The 21,750-nt window shown below is 41.6% G+C and overlaps 2 protein-coding genes across 7 annotated transcripts in view; both read left to right on the plus strand.

The window, feature by feature from the left end:
* The window catches only part of LOC134617529 (supervillin-like), a 46,709-nt gene that overhangs the window by 4,222 nt on the left and 20,737 nt on the right, over positions 1–21,750 (plus strand). For 3 of the 6 annotated variants that reach the window (XM_063462803.1, XM_063462802.1, XM_063462804.1), the window contains exons 6-16: positions 2,563–3,394; positions 8,480–8,650; positions 8,835–8,872; positions 8,989–9,050; positions 9,213–9,349; positions 9,564–9,659; positions 11,332–11,623; positions 12,559–12,624; positions 14,077–14,788; positions 17,557–18,073; positions 21,359–21,491. In XM_063462803.1, coding sequence (XP_063318873.1) covers positions 2,563–3,394; positions 8,480–8,650; positions 8,835–8,872; positions 8,989–9,050; positions 9,213–9,349; positions 9,564–9,659; positions 11,332–11,623; positions 12,559–12,624; positions 14,077–14,788; positions 17,557–18,073; positions 21,359–21,491 — 3,056 coding nt within the window. The remainder of the gene's footprint in view (positions 1–2,562; positions 3,395–8,479; positions 8,651–8,834; positions 8,873–8,988; positions 9,051–9,212; positions 9,350–9,563; positions 9,660–11,331; positions 11,624–12,558; positions 12,625–14,076; positions 14,789–17,556; positions 18,074–21,358; positions 21,492–21,750) is intronic. The other 3 variants (XM_063462805.1, XM_063462806.1, XM_063462807.1) reach the window with 3 other exon arrangements.
* On the plus strand, positions 4,380–8,155 carry LOC135932201 (GATA zinc finger domain-containing protein 10-like). The gene is made up of 2 exons (XM_065469568.1): positions 4,380–4,480; positions 6,762–8,155. The coding sequence occupies exons 1-2, from the start codon at positions 4,380–4,382 to the stop codon at positions 8,056–8,058; spliced, it is 1,398 nt and encodes a 465-aa protein (XP_065325640.1). The 3' UTR covers positions 8,059–8,155.

The raw sequence follows: 21,750 nt of genomic DNA on the forward strand, positions 1-21,750 counted from the left end.
ATGGGATGATGCATTGCTGAAATGTGCTGCTTTAATTGGACTACTGAAATATGTCTCAACAATTGAAGAGGACCTCATTTCTAACTCTATATATGCTTTAATAGACTCTATTAGAGTAGGTTGGCATACTTGGGTTTTGTGCAGACCCACAGCTCATTGTCTGTCTGAAACAAGGGGAAACCTCCCTCTTTAAGACATCCTATCCTCAGAATAACAGAATTTTTTTTATGCAAGGTGTGTCAGCATGCACACATCAGATGGAAAGTACAGGAAGTCAGCCTCAGGAACAACAAAGGGAATCCTGTCAGCTTTTAAAATACAAAAACTCAACATGACACTTCTGAAACAATTTGGAGCTCTTGAAATAATGGAATGAAACCACATTGGGGATGCAATGTCAGTCTGTGTATTCCCAGAATTGGTGTTATCTCAACATACCTTTGAGCAATTAACCACCCCTGAAACTGCTTGTAATTGCATGCTGCCACAGTTTGCAAGATGGGCAGCAAAAAACTGATACGAATGTCTGAGAATGTTCTGTTTCACCACATCAGAAAAATGTCACACTTGTGTAAACTGCATCTGTGTTTTTTTAAAAATGTATTTTGTACAATCATGTGAAAAGGAACGTTTTCTCAGGACTACACAATCACTCTATGATTCAGCAGTAGTGGTTTTCTGTATGACTTTATCAGTCTCTCACATAACTGTGGAGGAGTTTTGGCCAACTGCTCTTTACAGCATTGATTCAGCTCATTGAGGTTTGTGGGCATCTGTTTATGGACAGCTCTCTTGAGGTCCCACCACAGCATTTCAATCAGGTTGAGGTCTGGACTTTGACTGGGTCGCTGTAACACCTTGACCATTTTTGTTTTCAGCTACTCTAAGCTGTTGTAGATTTACTTCTGTGCTTGGGATCATTGTCCTGTTCCATGACACAATTTTGGCCAAGCTTTAGCTATCAGACTAATGGGCTCTTTGACGCTACAATACATTGGTAAACTTTTGGTGAACTGAATTATGGTCGACTGCCCAGACCCTGTAGCAAAACAAACCCAAATCATCAACCCTCAACCATCGTGTTTGACAGCTGGTCTGAAGTGTTTATTTTGTTATACGACTCTTGTTTTTCTTCAAACATGGTGCTGCACGTTCTGGTCAAACTTCGCTTTGGTCTTGTCCATCCAAAGAGCATTGTTCCAGAAGTCTTGTGGTTTGTTCAGATGCAGCATAACAAACCTATGCCATGCTGTCATGTTCTTCTTAGAGAAATTGGGCTTTCTCCTGGCAGTGCTTCCAAATAAGCCATACCATGCTAACTGAGGCCTGTAGACTTTAAGATGAAAGCTGGAAAGAAAGCTGGAAAACCTGTCAAAATACAGGTAAAAGTCCAAAATTTATGCCATCCTTCCCAAAAAGTTGAATCTGTTTATCTGGAGGTCGCGTTTTCAGTGGGAGAAACGTTTCATCACTCATCCAAGTGACTTCTTCAGTCTCAGCTGCCTGTTAGTTTCCCCAACCTTATAAAGCACAATTGCACAATGACTGGAAGTAGCCCACTGAATGAACAATGGGCTGTGAGGTCAGTTCCTTGATCATTAATAAGCAAATTCTCATGACCATTGATCAACAACCACTGATCAAAGACCACTGATCAATGGCCATGAGTACCATTCACAGAGAGTTGGGGAATGGCTGCAATCACAGCATTGTAAGATGGTGACAGATGTACCCTTAGGCCCCCTCCTCGATTCAGCGATGGTCTTTCCCTTTTTACATAATTGGCCTCCTTGACTCCCCGCTCAAACCTGTAGGTGTAAGTAGACTACGGAGTCCTGGCCTGACGAGGTAGCTCTTCTGTGTTGTGCCATCCATTTCACCAGAGGTTGTTTGGTTTCCCCAATGTATAAGTCCTGGCAATCCTCCTGGCACTTAACAGCGTACACTACATTACTCTGTTTGTCGGGGGACCCGATCCTTGGGGCAGACCAATTTTTGGCGCAGCGTGTTTTAGGGTTAAAAAGCCACGGAGATTCGGTGTTTACAAAAAAATGCGTCTCAACTGTTCCAATACTCCTGAGACATATGGGATCACTAAGGGTTTTCGCTTATCCTTCACATTTTCCAAAGCCATTCAGCAGACTGGATTGGGGTCTTTGCCGGGATGATTCTGGCCTGGGATTATGTCATTGTGTTATCACACACCTGAATGCTCCAGACCAGCAACCTGCCAAAATATTGGCTATTATAGTCCTGCTCACACTCGCTGGTGGTCAGTTAATAAAATGCATTTGATTAGCAGCACCTGGCATCTACTTATCCCCTTAATTCTTAAAGAAGTGTTAGGGATATGCTAGTTTTTCACAGGCCTGCACTGAGTTCTGTGAAGAACGTTCTTTTTCACATGAATATATACTTGATCTCTTGAGCATTGTTCTGGTGTAAGTGTGACTCAACTTCAACATTTACAGTTTACATCCGTGTGGCATGATTTTGGTATCATTTTTAGTTCTCCAGGGTTATTGCTGATAATTAATGAAGTATTTTTACTATTTACCACAGTGAAACGCTACAGCCGAGAGGAGACGGTGGCTCCACAGAAGCAGGTGTCATCTCCTGACAGGTCACCTCAGGTCAAAGGTGGTGCTGGCAGCAGCCGCCCAGAGCCAGTGTTGGTTTATGTTGACCCAGTAACACTATCCACCTCTTCTACACCCACATCTGGCCCCACAGAATCCACCAACCTCAGTTCTAAGGCTGAGCGCATCGCCCGCTACAAAGCTGAGCGCCGTCGCCAGCTCTCAGAGCGTTATGGCATCCTCCTGGATCAGGAAGCGGACAGCGATTATATACCACGCTACCGTTCCAGGCGTGATCCAGACTCCGCTGACAGACAAACTACTGCCAGGCGAGACAGAGACAGACCAGAAGTAGAGCCAGAAGGACGCGACCCTAGGGTGCCGTACCGCTCTGGAGTGGGCAGGGTTTCCATGAGGACTCACCCAGATCCTGCGCCTGTTAGCACATCGAGCCCCTCCGAGTCAAACCAAGCCCCTCCCCCCTCTCAAGAAAGACCAAGCCGATTTTCAGAACGAGAAAGGGTGATGAATATGGAGAACTATCGGCGTGGTGGAGCTCAGGAGCGCTCAGTCTCTTCTAGAACAAGGACTCAGGAGCAGCATCCAGCCCAGCCCCAACAACAACAGCAACCCCACCAGCAAGATGCTGCCCAGCAGGAGCCAAGTCCAGCCGCCACCCGGGACTACAGCATTGCAGCAGTGCCCAGCTCCCCTCGCACTGCCCGACGGGCATCCCTGCCCTCCACTCGCTACGGCATCTCACCTGGGGATTTATTCATTGAGCAGCAGGCCCAGAGCATCCTCAACAGGCAGGGGTAAGATGACAAAATAAAACAAAATGCATGCAGTCAGGTTAAACTTTGTTATCTTTTACACTAATATTAAAATACAGCACAAGTATATGTCAATATAACTCCAAAAAATTAGATTAGAGTAATGAAATACTGCATAAATACTAACACCTCACATAAATTATTGTTAGCTAAACTTCTGTTATTGTATTCCTACTTTAGCATAACATTATTGATTCTCCTATTTTGACTGGTTTTACTCCATGCACCTGCAAATACTTTAAGATTTTACTGCTGTCAGTAGTTCATCAGGTGATCATACCATAACATTTCTGATGCTTCTCTTTAAGTTAATATTTCTTAATAACCCTTTTCATATGCTAATTTTTAATTACTTTTTTATCATTACAAATTCAAATTATTATAAAATATTTATTTGCAATCTTGTTAGAATTTGGTGTTTGTAAAAAAAAGCTTGAAAGAAGTATTTTATCTTTTCAAAATCTATAATCTGTGGAGTTTGTGGCTCCCATTATCTGCTGAGCTTCTTAGCTTGTGGCTTTTACCACTGTGTCAGTGCTAGGATCTTTCTGGACTGTGGGCCCAGCTCAGTCACACTTGCCCTGCTCTAGTTTCACATAGAAAGAGGCTCTGGGGAGCTCATCAAGGAAAGGTTGTACGTGAGAGGGATGATTACAGGGCTGGATTTTGCTTGCCTTTAGAGGCGAACCTCACTTAACAGCAGCCTGGTTCATTAAGCTAAGAGTTTGTCAGTTTCTATTATAAACCTGAAGACGCCACCACAAAAGGAACGAGAAGCTTAATGGATGTGAACGAATTCAGGGTGATGACACTGTGGCAAATCTTATATGAAGCCTATAAATAATGTTCTTACTTATTAAACTTGACTCTTGTTGTAGTTGTAGTTGTCGCACAGTCCAGCTGCTTAGTGCACATTTGGTCTCTAAGAACTTGAGCAGAAGTTTCTCTCAGGGTTTGATACTGATGCATGAAATCATCCTGTAGCCTGGCCGCCCTGTCAAAGAGCGACTGGTCTCTCAACACAGACTCAGAGAGTGATGCTCAGACAGACTTCATCTGGCCCTCAAGGTACAGTCCACTTGGGATGCCGTTAGCGTGAAAACCCACCAATTGCCCACTGTCCACTGGGTACATATGGTTTTATAACACAGCACTGAGGCACTAAATAAAGTCCAGGTTATGATTGCTCATGTGATATTTTCAGATGAAAACCAGACTGTGCTTTTCTTTTAATGCACTCCTTTTCTGGGAATAATGGTGTGCAGAAGGAGTTTGAAATGTCTTAAGTGCAATTTTCCTAAAAGCCTTGAATAAAGCCTTGAACAATTTTGAAACCTGCTTACTTTATATAATATAATACTCCTAACAATATTGTGACAAGTAAATGTAATAACATAATAAACTTGAAAGAAAAATGTTTCCAGTGGACAATCAGCTAAATCTTTTCCATACATCAAAAGCATAACTATTCACAATTATTTTTAATTCATTAATAATTCCCACTATAATTGACATCATAGTCTCTCATTTAACAGTTGTTTGGTGTTCTGAGGGTTTTTCCTCTTTCAACTGACAAACTTTAATTTCTAACATTTTTTAATTCAAAGATTTACCTAAAACTGCATCTCACACAATCAGTTTGAAATTTTCAGTTTGAAATAGTCACTAGATTTTGGCGAGCAGTTGACAAGTGTTAGTGAAATGGAGTTGATGGGGTGACAACATTTGAAAGCTCCAGACCCTGACCTGAGTCGGCCGCAGACCTACTGACTTGGCACTTGTCAGCAAGGCTGTACTCACATGCCCCCTCCTCAGGTTCTGGCCTGTTAGCATCTATGAAACTATATCTCAGTCTTACACTGAATCACTTACTTATAATGCTGTGGCATAAGGAGCTTACATTAATGATTTTAAAATGTTCTAAAATGGTTTTGTGAGGTAAACTGGTAGAAAACTGAAGTTTTATCTGAGTTTTGCTGTTAAAAAAAGTGTGAAAACTTTGGCTATATGTGGATTTCTGGAGAGGACAGTGGCATAGATAAGAAATACAGCCAGTTTGCAAATAGCTGGTGAAATGATGAACACTAAAAGTCAAATTAACAAGGTGTGGTATGACTTAGTCAGACCTTTCATTAGACTATTATGCATGTATGGTTGAATTGGTACACAACACAGCAACATCAAAAATAATGGTGCTTATTTGTAAAGTTTATTGGTTCTTCTAGGGCGGTTATTTTAATCACTTTTTCTTGAATGTACCCAAATGACTGTGACTTCTGTTTGTCCTTGTCAGCTGCTTATTCTAGCTAGTATTAGAGTACAAGAAGGACTCTTTTAGGTCTTTCATGCCACGTCAGATAAAGCAGAGGCACATCAATTATGTGTGGCTTAGTGGTGTACAATGAGATTAGTGCAACCTTTAGCTACCAAGGGTTATAAAGTTGTAGATAAAAATAGTTTGACTGACTTTTTTGGCATCGGAGAGAGAGAGAGGGACACTTGGATTCAAATTTAAACCTAGGACATGCTATACCTGACCTTTTTGTGTAGGATTTGAGAGCTGGAATTGGTCTCGTGATAGCCTCATGTTTGTTTCTTTATGTCTGACATTGTCTAGTTGGAATTAATGACACTGAAATTAGGTTTGGATGGTTTTTTTCTTCAGACAATACAACTGTTGTCAGTTTATGTAATTATTTACCAAACTTTGTGTAATTCAGCTTTACTGGATGTGATTAAATAGTGCCGAATTTGGCGAGTATCCCCTTTGCACCTTTATATTGCACTGTTTCTGATTCAGATTTGTAATTTCACCATATATTACAAACTTACACAGAAAGAATTTTCTGTCAGTCTGACACAGCCTTTTTGATGTTAGATGTCCAGCTATGACCTTAAGGCCAAAGTGCATCAAGCCAGCCGCATGACCAGGAACAAGTTTATTTTATTGTTGACACTTTTGCATTCCCTTGGGTCAGACTGTCAACACAAGGTCTAGGAAGAACCCCTTTAAAAAAGTGCCATCGTGTGGCAGATTTGGAAACATGCAGCTTCCCAAAAATTAAAATAAAGTTGAAGAGTTGCCAATTTTGATGGTGAAAGTGAAGGCGATCATCGCAAACTGTTAATATGCATATGAAAGAGGGCCGAACAGGTAGAGACAAACTTCAGAATAAATTTGGTAAGGGCTTTAATTTCTATTTCTATTTATTTATTATTTATTTTTTAGTGGAACTCTGGATTACAACTTATATCCCCTTGTGTTTGAGTTGAGTTTTGGGCTTAGAGGAAATGGTAGTTTCTAATTGAACTGGAAGCTCAGTTTCCCTTGTGCGTTCCTTTTTCCAAGAATCCGAGTAAGGGAACGATTTTCCAGGGATGAAACTGTCAAGAGGCCTCCTGACTGCAGTCCTGATAGGCACCAGGATAACAGACACCGTATTCAAGGGAGCACAGCTCAATATACGCGACAGCATTCAGAACCCACCCAGCAAAGGACAGTTCCCCAGCCTCAGCACAGCCCAGGCCACCATCCGATCCATGGGCAAACACCCTACCCTACTTCGAACTCCGACTACCAACACTCTGGCCCTGCTATGGACTCTCAGCCCTATTTGGCCATGATTCCATTAGAGCCAAGTGCCAAACCTTCTGAACCCCCTGAAGTACAACCACGAAGAAGAGTTAGTTCTGACCAAATCTATGCTGCCCACAGGGAGGCACGATTGGAAGTGAGGCAAGCCCTAAAGGAAGAAGCCCAAACAGAGGGCCTGTTAAAGAGCAGGAAAGCTGTGTTGCCCTCAGAGATACGGCGAAGGGAAAGGAGTGTGGATGACACACATAGGGGACGACATGAAGATGCAGACTGGCAGAACAAAAGTCCAGAACGAAGGAGGGCAAGTCGAGGTGAGGAAGACTGGGATCGGGAGAGACCAAGGGAGAGAAATGTTGAAAGGATCAGAGAATGGAGGAGAGAGCTTGGTCATGACGGCCTAGAGGAAAGAGCATTTAGATCATCGCAGCCTAGACAGCATCAATCCTCTGACCCTTTATGCTATCAAGAGCCCCAAATTCAGCAAGCAGGGCCTCTAATGCATCAGCAGCACAACAGACAACATGCTGCACAACTTCAACAACAAGACCCGCAACTGCAACATCAGTATGACCATGCGAGACAGCCAGCGGAGAGTCAAAGACAACAACAGACTCAAAGAGAGCAGGAGTTGGAGCTACAAAGACATAAGACTGTACGTCAACAGCAAGACTCCCAGGAGAAACAACATCCCCAAATACACCAAGAGTCTGAGCATCACAGGCAGCAGCAGCAGGCTCCATCTGGGCACCAGAGGCTTAACTCAGCCTACCTCCAGAAGGGCTCCTCTTTGCCTCAGGCCAGACACAGAAGCATGGAGATGAGTGGAGGGTCCAAACTCAAGACACGAACCCGCTCCATGTCAGATATAGGTATAAGCCAGCATTCTGTCCTGTATGGTATGGACAGGACAGGCGTCAGCAGAGAGGCATCCAGGACCGGCCATGCACCAGGAATGGCTAACGGGGAGACGGGCACCCTGGACACAAGGGTGTCAGTGGCACAGCTGCGACACTCTTATCTGGAAAATGCAAACCGGAAACCAGAATTGTAGGTCCACTGAGCATGGGCTCTGTGTTGCATCGCTAAATAACTGTCTAACAGTGCATTAATAAGCTGGTGCAGATAAATAATACAGTGGCAATCTGAGAAAATAATGGTGATGCATTTTATGTGGCATGGAAGGTGTGAAATACTGTTGTGTCTCATTACATTTCTGCAAACTAGCATTAGTTACTTTTTTGACAGTTGGGTCACAGCTGCATGTTACCATCAAGTAACTGACCTTTATATTTGTGTTGCAGTTAGGCTGTGTTAAGTGTCTGCTTTTATTTTATTTTTTTAACCCAAGTGCGTCTGAAGGTAATATGTTAAATTAAAAAAACAAGACCAACCATCTTTATTATCGGTTTAAATGTACTTTTCCTTTTTGTTGTCTTCGTCACACTTTCCAAATTCATCCATTCCTCCAAAAGTGAGACTACTAAAGTAGAACTCTCAGCTGTGGAAGTAGATCCATCTAGCAGCAGTGATCGGGACAGGGGTGTTCGCAGACCTCGGCGCTACATCACTCCAGGAGACAGTCGAATGTCGGAGAGGTTTAGGACCCAGCCCATCACATCTGCAGAGCGTTTGGAGTCTGATAGGTACAAGAGGAGGTTTCTGTACTAGGAACTCCTTATAACAAGTCTATTGACAAAGGAAAAAACACAGAATGGCATGAAAGAGCATGACTCTACACCGGCCATAAGGTTATGGTCCTGTGGTCAAAAGATTAAATGAAATATGGTATAAATTCAGAGGAATGATGCATTTTTATCTCTTCTACAGGTCTCGTCTGAGCCCTTCACAACTACAGGATGCTGAAGGCGAGTACAGTCTATCAAAGAAAATGTATTTAGTTTAAAAACAGTTTAAGGAAATTTTCATAACTTTTGCAATATATAATTATGCATATAGCATAATTCTTTCTTTTTAAAAGCAGATGAAGAAAAATTGGATGAGAGAGCCAAGATGAGTGTGGCTGCAAAGAGGTCTCTCTTCAGGGTAAATCATTCATAACACACGATTAATGCTGTTAAACCGTTTTAAAATCATAGTTTCAAAAGCTGAAATTTGGCTTAGATCACCTTTTGGTGTTTTATTTTATCCTGAGTTATCTGAGTATACACGGAGGTTGAAACAGGTATACGTTTTGTTTTGATACAGGAACTTGAAAAAACATTGGAGGGTGGTGTTCCCAAACCACGCTCACGAAATGCCGCTGTAGAAAGACGTCTGAGAAGAGTTCAGGACCGCTCACACACACAGCCTGTCACCAACAAGGAGGTGGTCAATGCTTCAAGGTAGATGGGGATTTTGAAGCTTTTCTTTTCCCTTACTCCTTCCCTTCATTTTTTAAAGTCATTTCTCTGCTCCTATCTGTAATTTTCTGTGCCTCTCTTGTCTTTTTCTTCCTTTCTCCTTGACACATCTCAAGACACTTCTATTTCTGCCTTCCATCAATTTAATTTCACTGTTTTTTTCTGTATATATATATGTCCTTTTCTCCACTTTAAGTGATCCTGCCACATCTTCACAACCTCCGGTTTTCCACAGTAATCTAGATAATGTGTCCGGATCCAGAGTAGGCACCACCAGTGTGACTAGCATCAGGTGGGCTCGGATGTTTTCCTGAGTGTACATGTGATATTAATGTACTTAGTCAAACAACTCTCCTCAGACAAGTATATAAAGACTGGTGATGTGTAAAATATCTCCCTGGACCCAAAAGGGTGGATGCCGGGGTTGTGGATGGGTTGAAACAGAAGATGGTAATGCAGGGCAGCAGCATTGACATAAGGGAGAAATGGGAGGTTTTCCAGCATAAAAATAAATTTATGAATTTTATAGAGAAGAGGGTGCGTTACAATGTATAGTAAAAAATGATATTTAGTACTGAAGGCATCTAGCCAGTATGCTTGATTAAGAATAATAATAAAAAAAATACTCTTTAATAATGCACTTAGAGAATTGGGGTATTTTATAAACTGGAATAATTTATGTTATCCAAGAATTTACTGATATATTGGGGGTTCTTTTAGGTGGCGTTCATTCATAAAACAGTCCAAAAGCAGGAAAAGTCAGACGCAGGTAGTAAAATACAAATTGTCTTTAATAAGACATTAAGAGAGAAATGGCAATAAAACGTGCTACTGAGCTTTTCTGGATAAGTCCCAAATTAGGTTAGGAGGAGAAGGTCAACTGAAGGTCCAAGAAGTAAACAAGAATAAAGAACAAAAGAGAGAAAAAAGATAGCCTGAAAAGCTGCACATGAACAACCCTTACATTTGCTTCAAGCAAATCCCTCCATTGAATGACATCCACACATGTGAATTAGAGAGATCTGCATGATGTTTGCGCTCTAAATAAAGCTAAAACCCACAACCACACCTAGTTTTTAACTACCCTTTCCTATTTAATTTGCCATGTTGTTTGCGGTTAATAAATCTCCGTCTCCCTCTCCTGGTTGCAGTGCTGATGTGCTCATCCAGCTCACCTTACCTTGTTATTTCTGCCCCCCTCATGTCCCACTTCTTTGCTGTGTGCACCTTATAGGAGATAGAAGACACTGCTTACACAATAACTCATTCAGAACTTTAAATGTTCAGTTTCCAAGCATCACTGCTTCTTGCAGTGATTTTCACATGTAGGTCACAAACCTCGGTGAAGGAAAAGGTTGCATATCATCAGAAAGGTCAGAAGTTGCGTCAGTTAAAGCGTGAGCTCGCGTGTCTTGCAGTTTGTTTACCAGGCCAGGTTTAACTCAGCACACTCCTGCAAACATTCAGCTGCATTATATGATTATCAGTCATCTGTGGGCTGATCTGCTTATGCCTGTGTTGCTGTGACTATAATCTGACACAGCTGCCACAGCCATTTACGCATCAGGTATTTGCATGTTCTTTTCTTTTATAATCTTTTAAGGTGAGACTTAAGTGAGGTTTTACTACCTTAACACTTCATGACTAGTAAAAACTTATAAAGTATAAAAAGCAGATTTTGAAAATGCTGGTCTGCAGTTGGTTAAAGTATCAAAAAAGACAAATTTGAAACTCTGTAATAATGTTTTTTGAGTAATTTTAGTCATTATTACTCTATGAACTCAAAAGAATCTTTTTTTTATGCTTTCAGTGGCACAATTTGCCATTTAATTCCACTGTATTCAAGTTGAAGGCAGATATCACTGTAGTATAAAAATGTCCCAGCTTAAAGTAAACATTTATTTATTTTTAAAATCAAAGACACCGGTTGCTCGGTCACTGACATCCCTTTGTCTCTACCCCAGCATTCAGGGTTCCTCTCAGCCAGGCTCAACAGTCCAGGAGCAGGACAAGGAAAGCCAGGAGCACCAGAAACCAGCTCAGGCTTCCACTGGAGGGGTGGAGGTAAATGGCCAGGAAGGTGTCCCAGAGGAGCCAGACCTTTCCACGCTCAGTTTGTCTGAGAAAATGGCCCTGTTCAACCGCCTCGCCCATTCTACAGGCAAGACTGGTGAGGGGACTCGAGGGGACACCCGCCAGCGCAGAGCTAATGCTCGTTTTCAGACTCAACCCATCACCCAGGGAGAGGTGAAGAAGGTACAATAATTTCACCTTTTACAATGTCAATATACAAAGACCCCTAATGACCACTACTAGTTCTTCTACTTTTCTTCTAACATATATGAGCAAAGTTCTGTGCAATACATATATTATAATTAGATTTGTTTTATTCAAAACTGACATGGGATTAGACATAAAATAAGGCACAAAAATTGGTAGAAGTATATAGAAAAGAGACTGAAAGAAATAACATGAAAGACTGCAATGCTCAACAAAAAGTGCAAAGAAAGCAGAGAAAATTGGCTGAAAACAAACAAAGGGAACGATTACAACTAACAACAATGAAATTGTGTAAGTAGTGATAAAATGAAATGAATGATATTCTTGTTTATCACAAAAGCTCTAGTGTAAAACCAAATTTCTGCAGGAGGTTAACAATTTTCTGGCAGAACTGATGTGCAGACAAAAGTGTAATTTAATTAGAATGAACAATAGATCATCTAGAGTTTCTTTGCTGAAAGATTTGTGAAAAACCTGCAAACAGTTTACTTTCAGGTTACTTCCATTGACTGCAGTGAGCACCACGAACAGTTTGCCTCAGTGCTTTAGGGACAGCTGACGTGGTTCTCTGTGCAGAGGGATGACTTTTACATAGCACAAAAAAGGACACAGAGTTTATTTTGCACTTGTTTTTTTTTTAACTTTACTAGCCTCCATATGTCACTAATGACTAGAAGTCCACAAATGGGAGGCCTGACACAATTTTCGTTTATCACATTAATTTTGTTGTTTCCAGAGCTACCCTGAATTTTATAATACTGTATATATTAGTAAGGGTGAAAAATGAAAACGTTCCAGCATCTTCTGACAAAGATAACCTGACATCACGCTGAGATACTTTATAAAAGATCGACTTTATCTCCACCATGTTCTCAGCAGTGAGTCATAGTCAATACCTGGTTTCCACACAGGAAGATGAGCTGGCAGTAACCTCTGCGGTGTGCAATGGTGACTTAGAGACCAGTCAGGAGGAACATGTAAGACCCCTGCTGCATTTGTGGAGCTTATGATTGATTGCATTGAAAAATCCCGCCAGGACTGATCTGATCAGGTCCTGCTAGAAGCCAGTGTTTGTGTCTAGTGGCTTTTGGTGTCGGTTAAAAATGAATTTTATTTTGCCTCAGTGTTAGATGTGTGTACTCTTTGCAAAACAGCATGTAATTAAAAGTTCCGGTTGATTTTTTCATTATCTGTGGCTATTTTTTTAATGGTTGCTGCTTCTGGGACATGCTTGTTCCCTGCATAACAAGCATGGGATATTCAAATGCAAGCAAATACAGCTCTTTAGTTTGTTTAGTCCTGAAGTAACTTCTGTTGCAAAAGAAATGCTTACCTGTGGATTTAGTATGTGGATAGATGTGATACTGAATGTGTGCAAAATTTGGTGAGACCTTGAATTGCAAACAAAATCAGTGTGTGGTAGTCTGGTGTGGAGCTTTAGCATGTTATTGATGACTGGTTATTTCCGTAAATGTATAAGCCACCAGTGCTGGAGCACCTTGAGGAAGAGACATAAACTACACAATGTAGGAGATAACATCAATACAGCTTTGATGCACTTTTCTGGCTTTTAAAGTTTAATTCCTAACCACAGATGACATATAAAAGAGTAACTGCAGAGTGTAGTGCTTTACACTTTGGCCTAACAAGCGAAAGAGCCTCAGGTTGTTTCCAGGAGGAGACAAAAACTCTTGGCTGTTGTGTCGGGAAGTCATCGGGAAAGTGTGTACTTAGGGTTGGCTGTCTTGTATATACAGTGTGTGTTTCTAACTAATCCTTTGACTGACTCTTGTTTGAAGGATTCAAATCAAGTGTCAAATTTTAAATCCAGCTTTATTTCTTAGCTCATCATGCTCCTGTAGTTTAAAGTATTAGGGTGTCTGTATTCATTAACTTCTTGTTGCTCAAGAATTTCAGATGCATTTTAATTCAATTCAATTTTATTTACACAACTCCAAATCACAACAATGGGTGAGGTGCTTTAAATTGTGAGGTAAAGACCCTATACTGCACTGATAACTCCATGATGCCACACTGGTTAACAAAAATGGAAGTATGAACCTAATTAAAAGGAAATTACTGAGCCGTGTTTAAGTATGACGACGTGGCTAAGATGTATATTATCAGGTAATTGTGTGAATGACAGGTACTGCTGTGGCTTCAGTTGTGCTGTGATTGCTGCTTTCCTTCCTCTCAACAGTCCACATGTTTCTTCTCCACCTTTTGGCCTCTTTGCCATACTGCTTTACTCAACCTATCATCGTCTGTCTGTTCACCATCACATCCACATAGGCCTACTTTCTGCAACCTATCCCTCCATTGAGTTCTAATTTATCTGCTTTAATTGTATTAAAGCAGATAAACAACCTCTTCTGTTGTTCTATCTTTTGTGTCCCGACTTTCTCACACGACTCCTGCTGTTCTTGCAGCTGAAAAATAGTGGCGAGATCAAACTGGAGCCCCTGTCAGCCTCCCTGGTTCGATCGGTGGCAGCTGTCACCTCCCAGGCCTCCGTCGCCATGGTAACCAAGGCGTCAGGCAGCAGTGCCGGTGATGATGATGGTCTCCGTTTAGAGAAGTCCACTGCCGTCACCTACATCCCTGCCCAACAACAGGCTTCCAGTAGCACCAGCATTCACCAGGAGAGGGCGCCGAAGTACTTTTCCATGACCCAGAGTGGGGACCCAGGCCACCCAGAGTCTGAGCTCAACTCCTCCCCTCATCCCTTCCCTGAGAGCCGGGAGAAATTTGGGGCCCCTCCTGCTCCCACCTCCTCAACTGATCACAGGCAGGAGGAGGAGAGCCGGAGAGCACCGAAAGAGGAGGAGGTGAGGCAAAGACAGCAGGGAGGAGCCAGAGAAGCCGGCCAAGGCAGCAGCATTAAGGGTAAGCGGCACTCCCCCGACAGGGACAGAGGCGACAGGCAGCAGCATCCCCGGCTTCAGCACTTTGCCGAGCCCTCTTTGTGGGGGGGCGAGTCAGAGTCTCTGCCCAGCTGGAGAGCCGCAGACGGAGACTCCCACAAGGACAGAGACAGAGCGGAGGGAGGAGGACGAGGAAAAGGAGGCTACCTGAGGGAGGCTGCAGCAGCTCACAGTTCCTCCACACATGAGCAGGAGAGAGGCAGTGGCCCGGTCTCAGGTAGGAAGCTTCTCTGTTGATTATAACATAAAGAGATGGAGATAATTGGGGTGATGGGGGGGGGGGGGGGGGGGGGTTTGAGAGAAGGATGGACAAAGAGAAATAAAAACAGAAGGGGCAAAAAGAAAAGACAGAACGGAAGTGACAAAAAGACAGAAGAAGAAATGTCTGGGGAAGGGGCTGCTCTCATTATCCTCATTGTCTCATGCAGCATGCTCCCACGCATGATTGGTTTTTGCCGGCTGCACACACACTTGTCCCAGCTGGGGGTGTTTGATTTGGCTGATACAGAAAGAGAGAGAGAGAGGAGAGGGAGAGGCGTCTGAGACTGCATCTAATTAGCATATTTTTCCATGAATTTACCTCGTGGCTTCTTTGTCTGGAAAGAGGAAGCCCTTTCCTGACATGCTGTTGATCAGCTAAGATTTTTATATAGAACTGTCTCTCCTCACTGCTGTGGCCTATACAGGGGCTGTCATCCCTTTTGCACCACATTACGCCTGTGGCTTAGCTGTGCACATGCTACAGTAAAATAGGCCTGACCTGTTTTTATGTACTAATGCACAGAGTGTCCAGGGCTGGTCCTTTCCCATGCATGCACACAAACAGTACATGCAGAGATGAAAGCACTCATTGAGAGAGTGCAGAGCAATTGTTGGGCACTTAAATAAAGCAGGTAGAGAACAAGAGGGACACAATGGAAGGCTTGTCTGCAGGCTATAGCCTTATTTACTTCTGCATGAGTAAATCTTCACTATAGTAAGATCCTTTATACGAGCTTATCATGATTCACTGGGGAATTACCACAACATGCCTAAAAGCCTTAATAAGACACATGTTAAGCCTACTGTGTAGTTGTCCTTCTGGCTGTGGCCAGAGTTTTTCACCATACTGTGAGGTATCTCCACAGTATATTTAATACACATTAAGCTGGGATAGTCTGGAATTCCTCCCTGCAGGAAATCTTTACTCACACTTTACTTTCTATGCAGCATTTTCATTTTCTGTATCAGTATAGTGGACATTTTTTAAAAGAAACACAGAAAACTTCACTGTAATGCAGCGAGGCTCTCTGGTATTCTGTACTGCTTTCAAAAAAATTTCCAATCTAATATTATTCCTGCTATCCCTGCTGAGTCAACATACATATAAATTTACTTTTCTGTCCTCTTAACTTTGCCTTGCTCCAGAGAGAGTGTAATGAACTAACAGTCTCATATGAGGCTTTTCTGTTTTTGTTTTGTTTGCCCAAAGGGCCATTTGTCACCTGCTCACATTAATAATTAAGCTTCTTTTAATAGCTCAGATACCCATGTTCAAAACTTTGTGCACACTTTAAAGTATGTCACACATATCTGTGCTTTCAGGTGATTCAGAGGATATTCGTGTGCATCTCAGATATGTTTCTGAGGGTGAAAACACAGACAGGCAACAAGATAAGATAGCACACTAGCAACAAAACATATTCAAAAAGTTCACAGCTTCATCTTCTTACATATAACTTGCAGAGTAACAATACAGTGTTTTTTCAAAGCGATTCCTGTGCCTCTTTAATGGTTTCACTGGTGGGAAAAATGCTTTTGCTCCAAATATTGAGGTGAACGTGTCTTCTAACATCTGCAACTATGTGGCTCGAACTTAAATCCAACAAAATTGTTTCCCTGTGTGCATGCATGCATTTCACGGAGTTGGTGCACAAACAGATATATGGTAACCTCATCTTCGTCTTTAGTAACACGTGAATCCATTTCCAGATAATTATTTACTCTGTGATTGCTTGCAAAAAAGGGTTCTTTCAAAAAATGCTTCAGGAATGTTTTGATATATTCAAATTTATAAGAGACAAACAAAATTATAATCAAGTCAGTAAAAAGGAACAATGTGGTCATTTCCAATAAACCCAGCACTAAAATATCAGATGGCGCTTCTCTAAATTCATCAGCAAGCAAACAAAAAGTGAAATGTAGATTTTAAAGAGCCTTTAAACTAACGCTACACCCACACAGTGCGTTTTAAAAGTTGACTGTCTTTGACTTTCCTGTTAGTTTAGTTTAGTTTTGCCTTTTAGGGCTTACAAATGATCCTGCATCCATGCTAATATGTTTTTATTTCAAAACACTGCTAATATCTACACTGTTTCACCGCATTAACACAAATAAAGGTGGGACTATTGAAAATACTACATAACCAGACGTAGTTTGAAAAGTCTTAGTTCAAGATATAGACTTTATATAAAAGTTGAACATAGAAACGCTTTAATTCTTTGCTTTGGTTGGAAAACAAAATCTGAGAACGTAGTCTGAAAAGATGAAAGGTGTAATGTTGTTTTTCAGGCTGTTGAAAAGATTTGAATTTAACCCAATTCCCAAACAGATCCATGTTTACTCCCACTCAGCAATTTTCTGTTGAATAGAGTTCCAAAGAACGTCTAAATGGTAACCATTGTATATATAAAGTATATAAAATTTGTATGCCGTTCATTGTAAAACCAAAAATTGTTTGCATGCACAGGGATGAAGTGGTAAACAGTGTCATCTCACAGCAAGCTCATCTGAGAAATTTACAGAGGTATCATAAAGGACGAGGTTTCCTCTCAGATTTCGAACAAGTGTAATCACAGTGGGACATATTTTCACATCTGGAAAAGTTAGCTTTTTAATATTTTTTCAACAGGTTTTGATGGAAGGCCTGTGGCACATAATCTTTTATGTAAATATCTGTCATTTTGACCAGTTAATATACACTATTGCATTCTATTTTTCTCCCAGATGTGCCGGATCATCACGCGCCACTGAGGCCGCTGATAGCTAAAGTGTCATCCAGGACTGTGTCTCACGTTTCAAGCAGCCAGCAGCAGCAGAAGACCATCATTCAGCCTCCCCAGACCCTCCCTAAACCTTTCACACAGCAGCCTCCTCCAAACCAACCCAAACCTCCATCATACATCGAGCCCCAGCCATACTCCCAGGCCCCACCAACATATCCCAAACCTTTCAATCACTCGCCACAAACCCAGCCCAAACCTCAGGGATTCGTCCAACCTCTCCCTAAGCCTTACCAGCAGACAGCACCGCATACTCAGCTCAAACCCCAGGTGCCTCCGCAGACCCCCCCCAAACCTCAGTCCTTGCCCCAGGCGCTCGTCAAGTCCCAGTCCCTGCCCCTGGAACACATCGAGGACTTGGGCAGACACAGTGATCATTCTGGGGACCTGCTGTCCCCCACAGAGTCCGGAGACCAGCTGTCTGACAGCATGTCCAGCAAACAGATGTCCATAAAGGAGAGGTGAGTGACAGCTAAAGGTTTAATCTAGTGCAAATTTACTTACAGATTTATTTATTTGCTGTAGATGTAAAAGCAGAGGGGAAAAAAAAAGATGTAGAGGATACGATTAAAATGTCCAAAACAACGCCTAAATGCAAATTAGTATTCATTTCCAAAATTCCGATTTGTGGTCTCTGGAAGGTGCTGCTCCTCATAAGGACAAAACTCTATGGTGGTAATCCTTCGGAGCGCTTATTTGGACAGCTATTTTGGAGATAAAAAACATGCTCAGGTTTGAGAAACAATATCTGGTATAAAAGGCTTTTTTTCCAGACAATTTACACTTCAACTACTTACCTCCAAAGTTACACAACATCATTAAATGTCAGCACGATTGTCCTCTCTGACTCATCTCGGCAGAGAAGAGAACAAGTTCCATGGTAATACCCCCCGGATACAGAAAAATGATATTTACACTTACCTACATCGTTACGAAATTAAAGAGTTGATATGTCTGCCACCACACAGCTGAAACTGTTGCAACGTCTATTTCTGCCGTCTTTGTCGTTATGCCTCATTATGTCTTTGTCTGTTCATGAAGAAAAATTAAATTACAGCTAATAATGATTAGCTCAAAATGATAAAAATAGAGAAAAAGGCCTGACCTCTGAAAAGGTCCTTAGAACATACTGCCAAACAAATCTGGCTTTTACTTAATTCACAAAATTGGATCTCATCCATTTATAAGGTAAGAACTGCAAAAGCTCTCACGGTGACATTAATCAGAACACAGACTCAACTTTACTTCAGCATTACAGAAATCAGTCAGAGGTGGACAGTGCACAGCCTCGCATTAGGCGTGGGTTTAGTGAAATTGGTTCAGTAATCATACAAAAACATTTTTTCACATAAATGAAATAAGTGCAGTGTAACCAAAAGACCTGACACTTCTTTTTTTTCTGAATATAAATACCTTCAAAGGCTTTGCTGCCAAACATGGAATACAAACAATGGCACGCATGACCGTGACTGGGATCCTTTAGGTGAATGAAAATTCACAAAGAAAATAATTCTTTAAAACTTGTAGCCTAGCAACACTGGCTAGGCTACAAAGTGGATTCACAAGTTCTGGATCCAATCAGAGTTCGGCTCTTTACAAGGTGTAAAATTAAATGCCAGCAAAGATCAGATTTTGATTATTTTCTGCTGGCTGAGTCAAAAAAGCCAAAGCTTGCTAACATTGTAGTGTTGCACCTGATAAGGCTGTGTGTCCCTCACTGCCGTATATAGGTTTGTTTAACTCTTTCACATCTATGGAGGTGGGAGAGATTCATTATTAGCATCACTGTGTTTCACAGCTGGCAGAGAGCTGAGTGGACTGCTAGAGTCCTCTGAGAGTTTGCACATTCCTCCTAATGCCCTCGTTTCTGCCCTGTCCAGACAAGGAGAGGAGATGATGACATACTTTCCTTTACCTCTTGGCCATTCGTTATCGGGGCTCCTCATGCAGTCTTTGGAGGCCTTTGTTACAGTTTTTCTCGATTGCTTAAACACATTTCTTGAAACTATGCCTCGTATTATCAAAACAGTAAACACAAATCCATAACTTCTCACCCAATTTCCCAAACATCGTATTGTCAGGTCAAAATGAAGCTCTACACTCAAAACCATTTGCTCTTGCTGAAAAACCAAACTACAGACATCACACACACGGCCTCAAAAACACATGCACGACAACATAGTCGTACACATTGGTGCAATAAATGTAAAACAGTATTTCCAAAACTGGCAAGTTATCTTGCTTGTGGTTCTTCCCCTCAAAAACCTTTTCACATGATGAACACAAAAGACGCAACCAATGCACATACAGTGGGACATTTTTATTCATGTACCATACAGTACAATACACACCAAAAACATCATTCCACCTCAGCATCCTGTTTTTGGTTTGAGTCAGGCCAGAGAATCTCATCGACATCACAAGCTATATTGACCCTAGCTAGGCAGCAGGGGTAAAATCCTCTTGCATGCCTGATCCACCCCTGGCATGCATCTACTGATATGTCTGGGCAGGCGTCTTCCACGGCCTGGAGGAGGTGCACACGGACATAAGGTTCTCTGTTGTACACCTTCCACCACCATGCCGAAAATACCTCCTCTATCGGGTTTAGAAAGGGAGAGTATGCAGGCAGAAAGATGTTAGAAAACCTTGGGTTATTGGTAAACCAGTCATGAACCATAGCAGCGTGATGGAAGCTGACGTTATCCCAAACAACAACATAGTGAGGCTACTCTGGCTGTGCTGGTTACCTGTAGTCCCGCTGAAACATATGTTGTCTCAGACCATCAAGAAAAGCAAGGAGAAGCATAGTGTTGGATGGCAGTGGAGTATCCCTCGTTGGCTGATAGCTGCGCACATAGTGACATTCCCTCCACGCTTACCAGGGACATTTACAATAGCCCGATGACCAATTATGTTCCTCCACCTCCTCCACCTCCTCCTCCCTGGTGTCCTAGACCTCCTTCTCCTCCTGCTCCTGGACCTCTTCCTTTGCATGTCTTTGGATCCATTGTTTCAAACCTGAATGAGCTGACTTTGGCCCTTTTGTCTATCCATTAAAGTTTCTGATTGGTGTGTGATACATTTTGACTCCTAGTGTTTCCACTTCGTTAACTGTGTGCTATTTGAGCTAAAGCTGTGCTGATGTGAGTTAACATTATTGACTGCTAGTGCTTTCTAAGTGACCACATGGTGTAAGCACTGACAAATGTAGGGATTTGTGTGTAGAGTTTTACAGTTCACCACATCTGACTCATGTGGTAAAGCAGGGGCATAGTGTTTATAGTTCAGGGAAATGGGTGTGCTTTTTGGAAAGTGGCATTATGGTTTTGAAATTTGGGTTCACAAGATTGGTTATAGTTTTTAAGCAATCGAGAAAAACTGTAATAGTTGTGTTTGCAGCAAAAGGTCTCTGGTCTGGTTTTTCACCCTTGAAAGGATTTCTTTCCTATGATTTTATATTAAAAGCATGAATATGTAAAACATATTTATATATAAATTTGAAAAGCACCATTATCTCAATATTTTTTATTTCCATTTATTTTTATATTGTCATTTTGTACATATATATGGATTTAGCCATCGTAAATGTGGAGGTTACCTATTGGCTTCAGGACTTTGGCTCTAAAAATTTTACAAGGCATTGTCCAATGACAGAACACAGATTTTTTAAACAAATAAGTATAGGATATTAATTAAAAGCCTAATTTTTGCCTGTTAAAAGATGATCTCTTGTCTTATGTCAGAGTGGCACTGCTGAAGAAGAGTGGTGAGGAGGACTGGAGGAACAGGATCAATAAGAAACAGGAAGTGGTTAAAGTGGCATCCACTGAGCAGCCGGCTCAGCCATGGGAAACGGATCAGACCGGCCAGAAGAAGGTTAGTCTTTACTGTGTATACAGTATAACAACTGCGAAGCCTCACTGTGGTCACATTTAGAGTGAGTCATGTTTGATTTTGCAAATTTAAACCTAAGCTAAAGAAGAAAGTACCAAAAAAATGTAGCTTTTTAAAAAATGTTTTTATAGTGATAACTTTTAGCATGAAAATTAAATCTCTCTTTCCAGTATCCAGCATTAAAATAAATTATCATTTATGCAGTTGACACTTTTGTGATTATATTTATTAATTTATTTGA

Source organism: Pelmatolapia mariae, linkage group LG18 (assembly GCF_036321145.2).
Source record: "Pelmatolapia mariae isolate MD_Pm_ZW linkage group LG18, Pm_UMD_F_2, whole genome shotgun sequence".
Taxonomy (NCBI): Eukaryota; Metazoa; Chordata; class Actinopteri; order Cichliformes; family Cichlidae; genus Pelmatolapia; species Pelmatolapia mariae.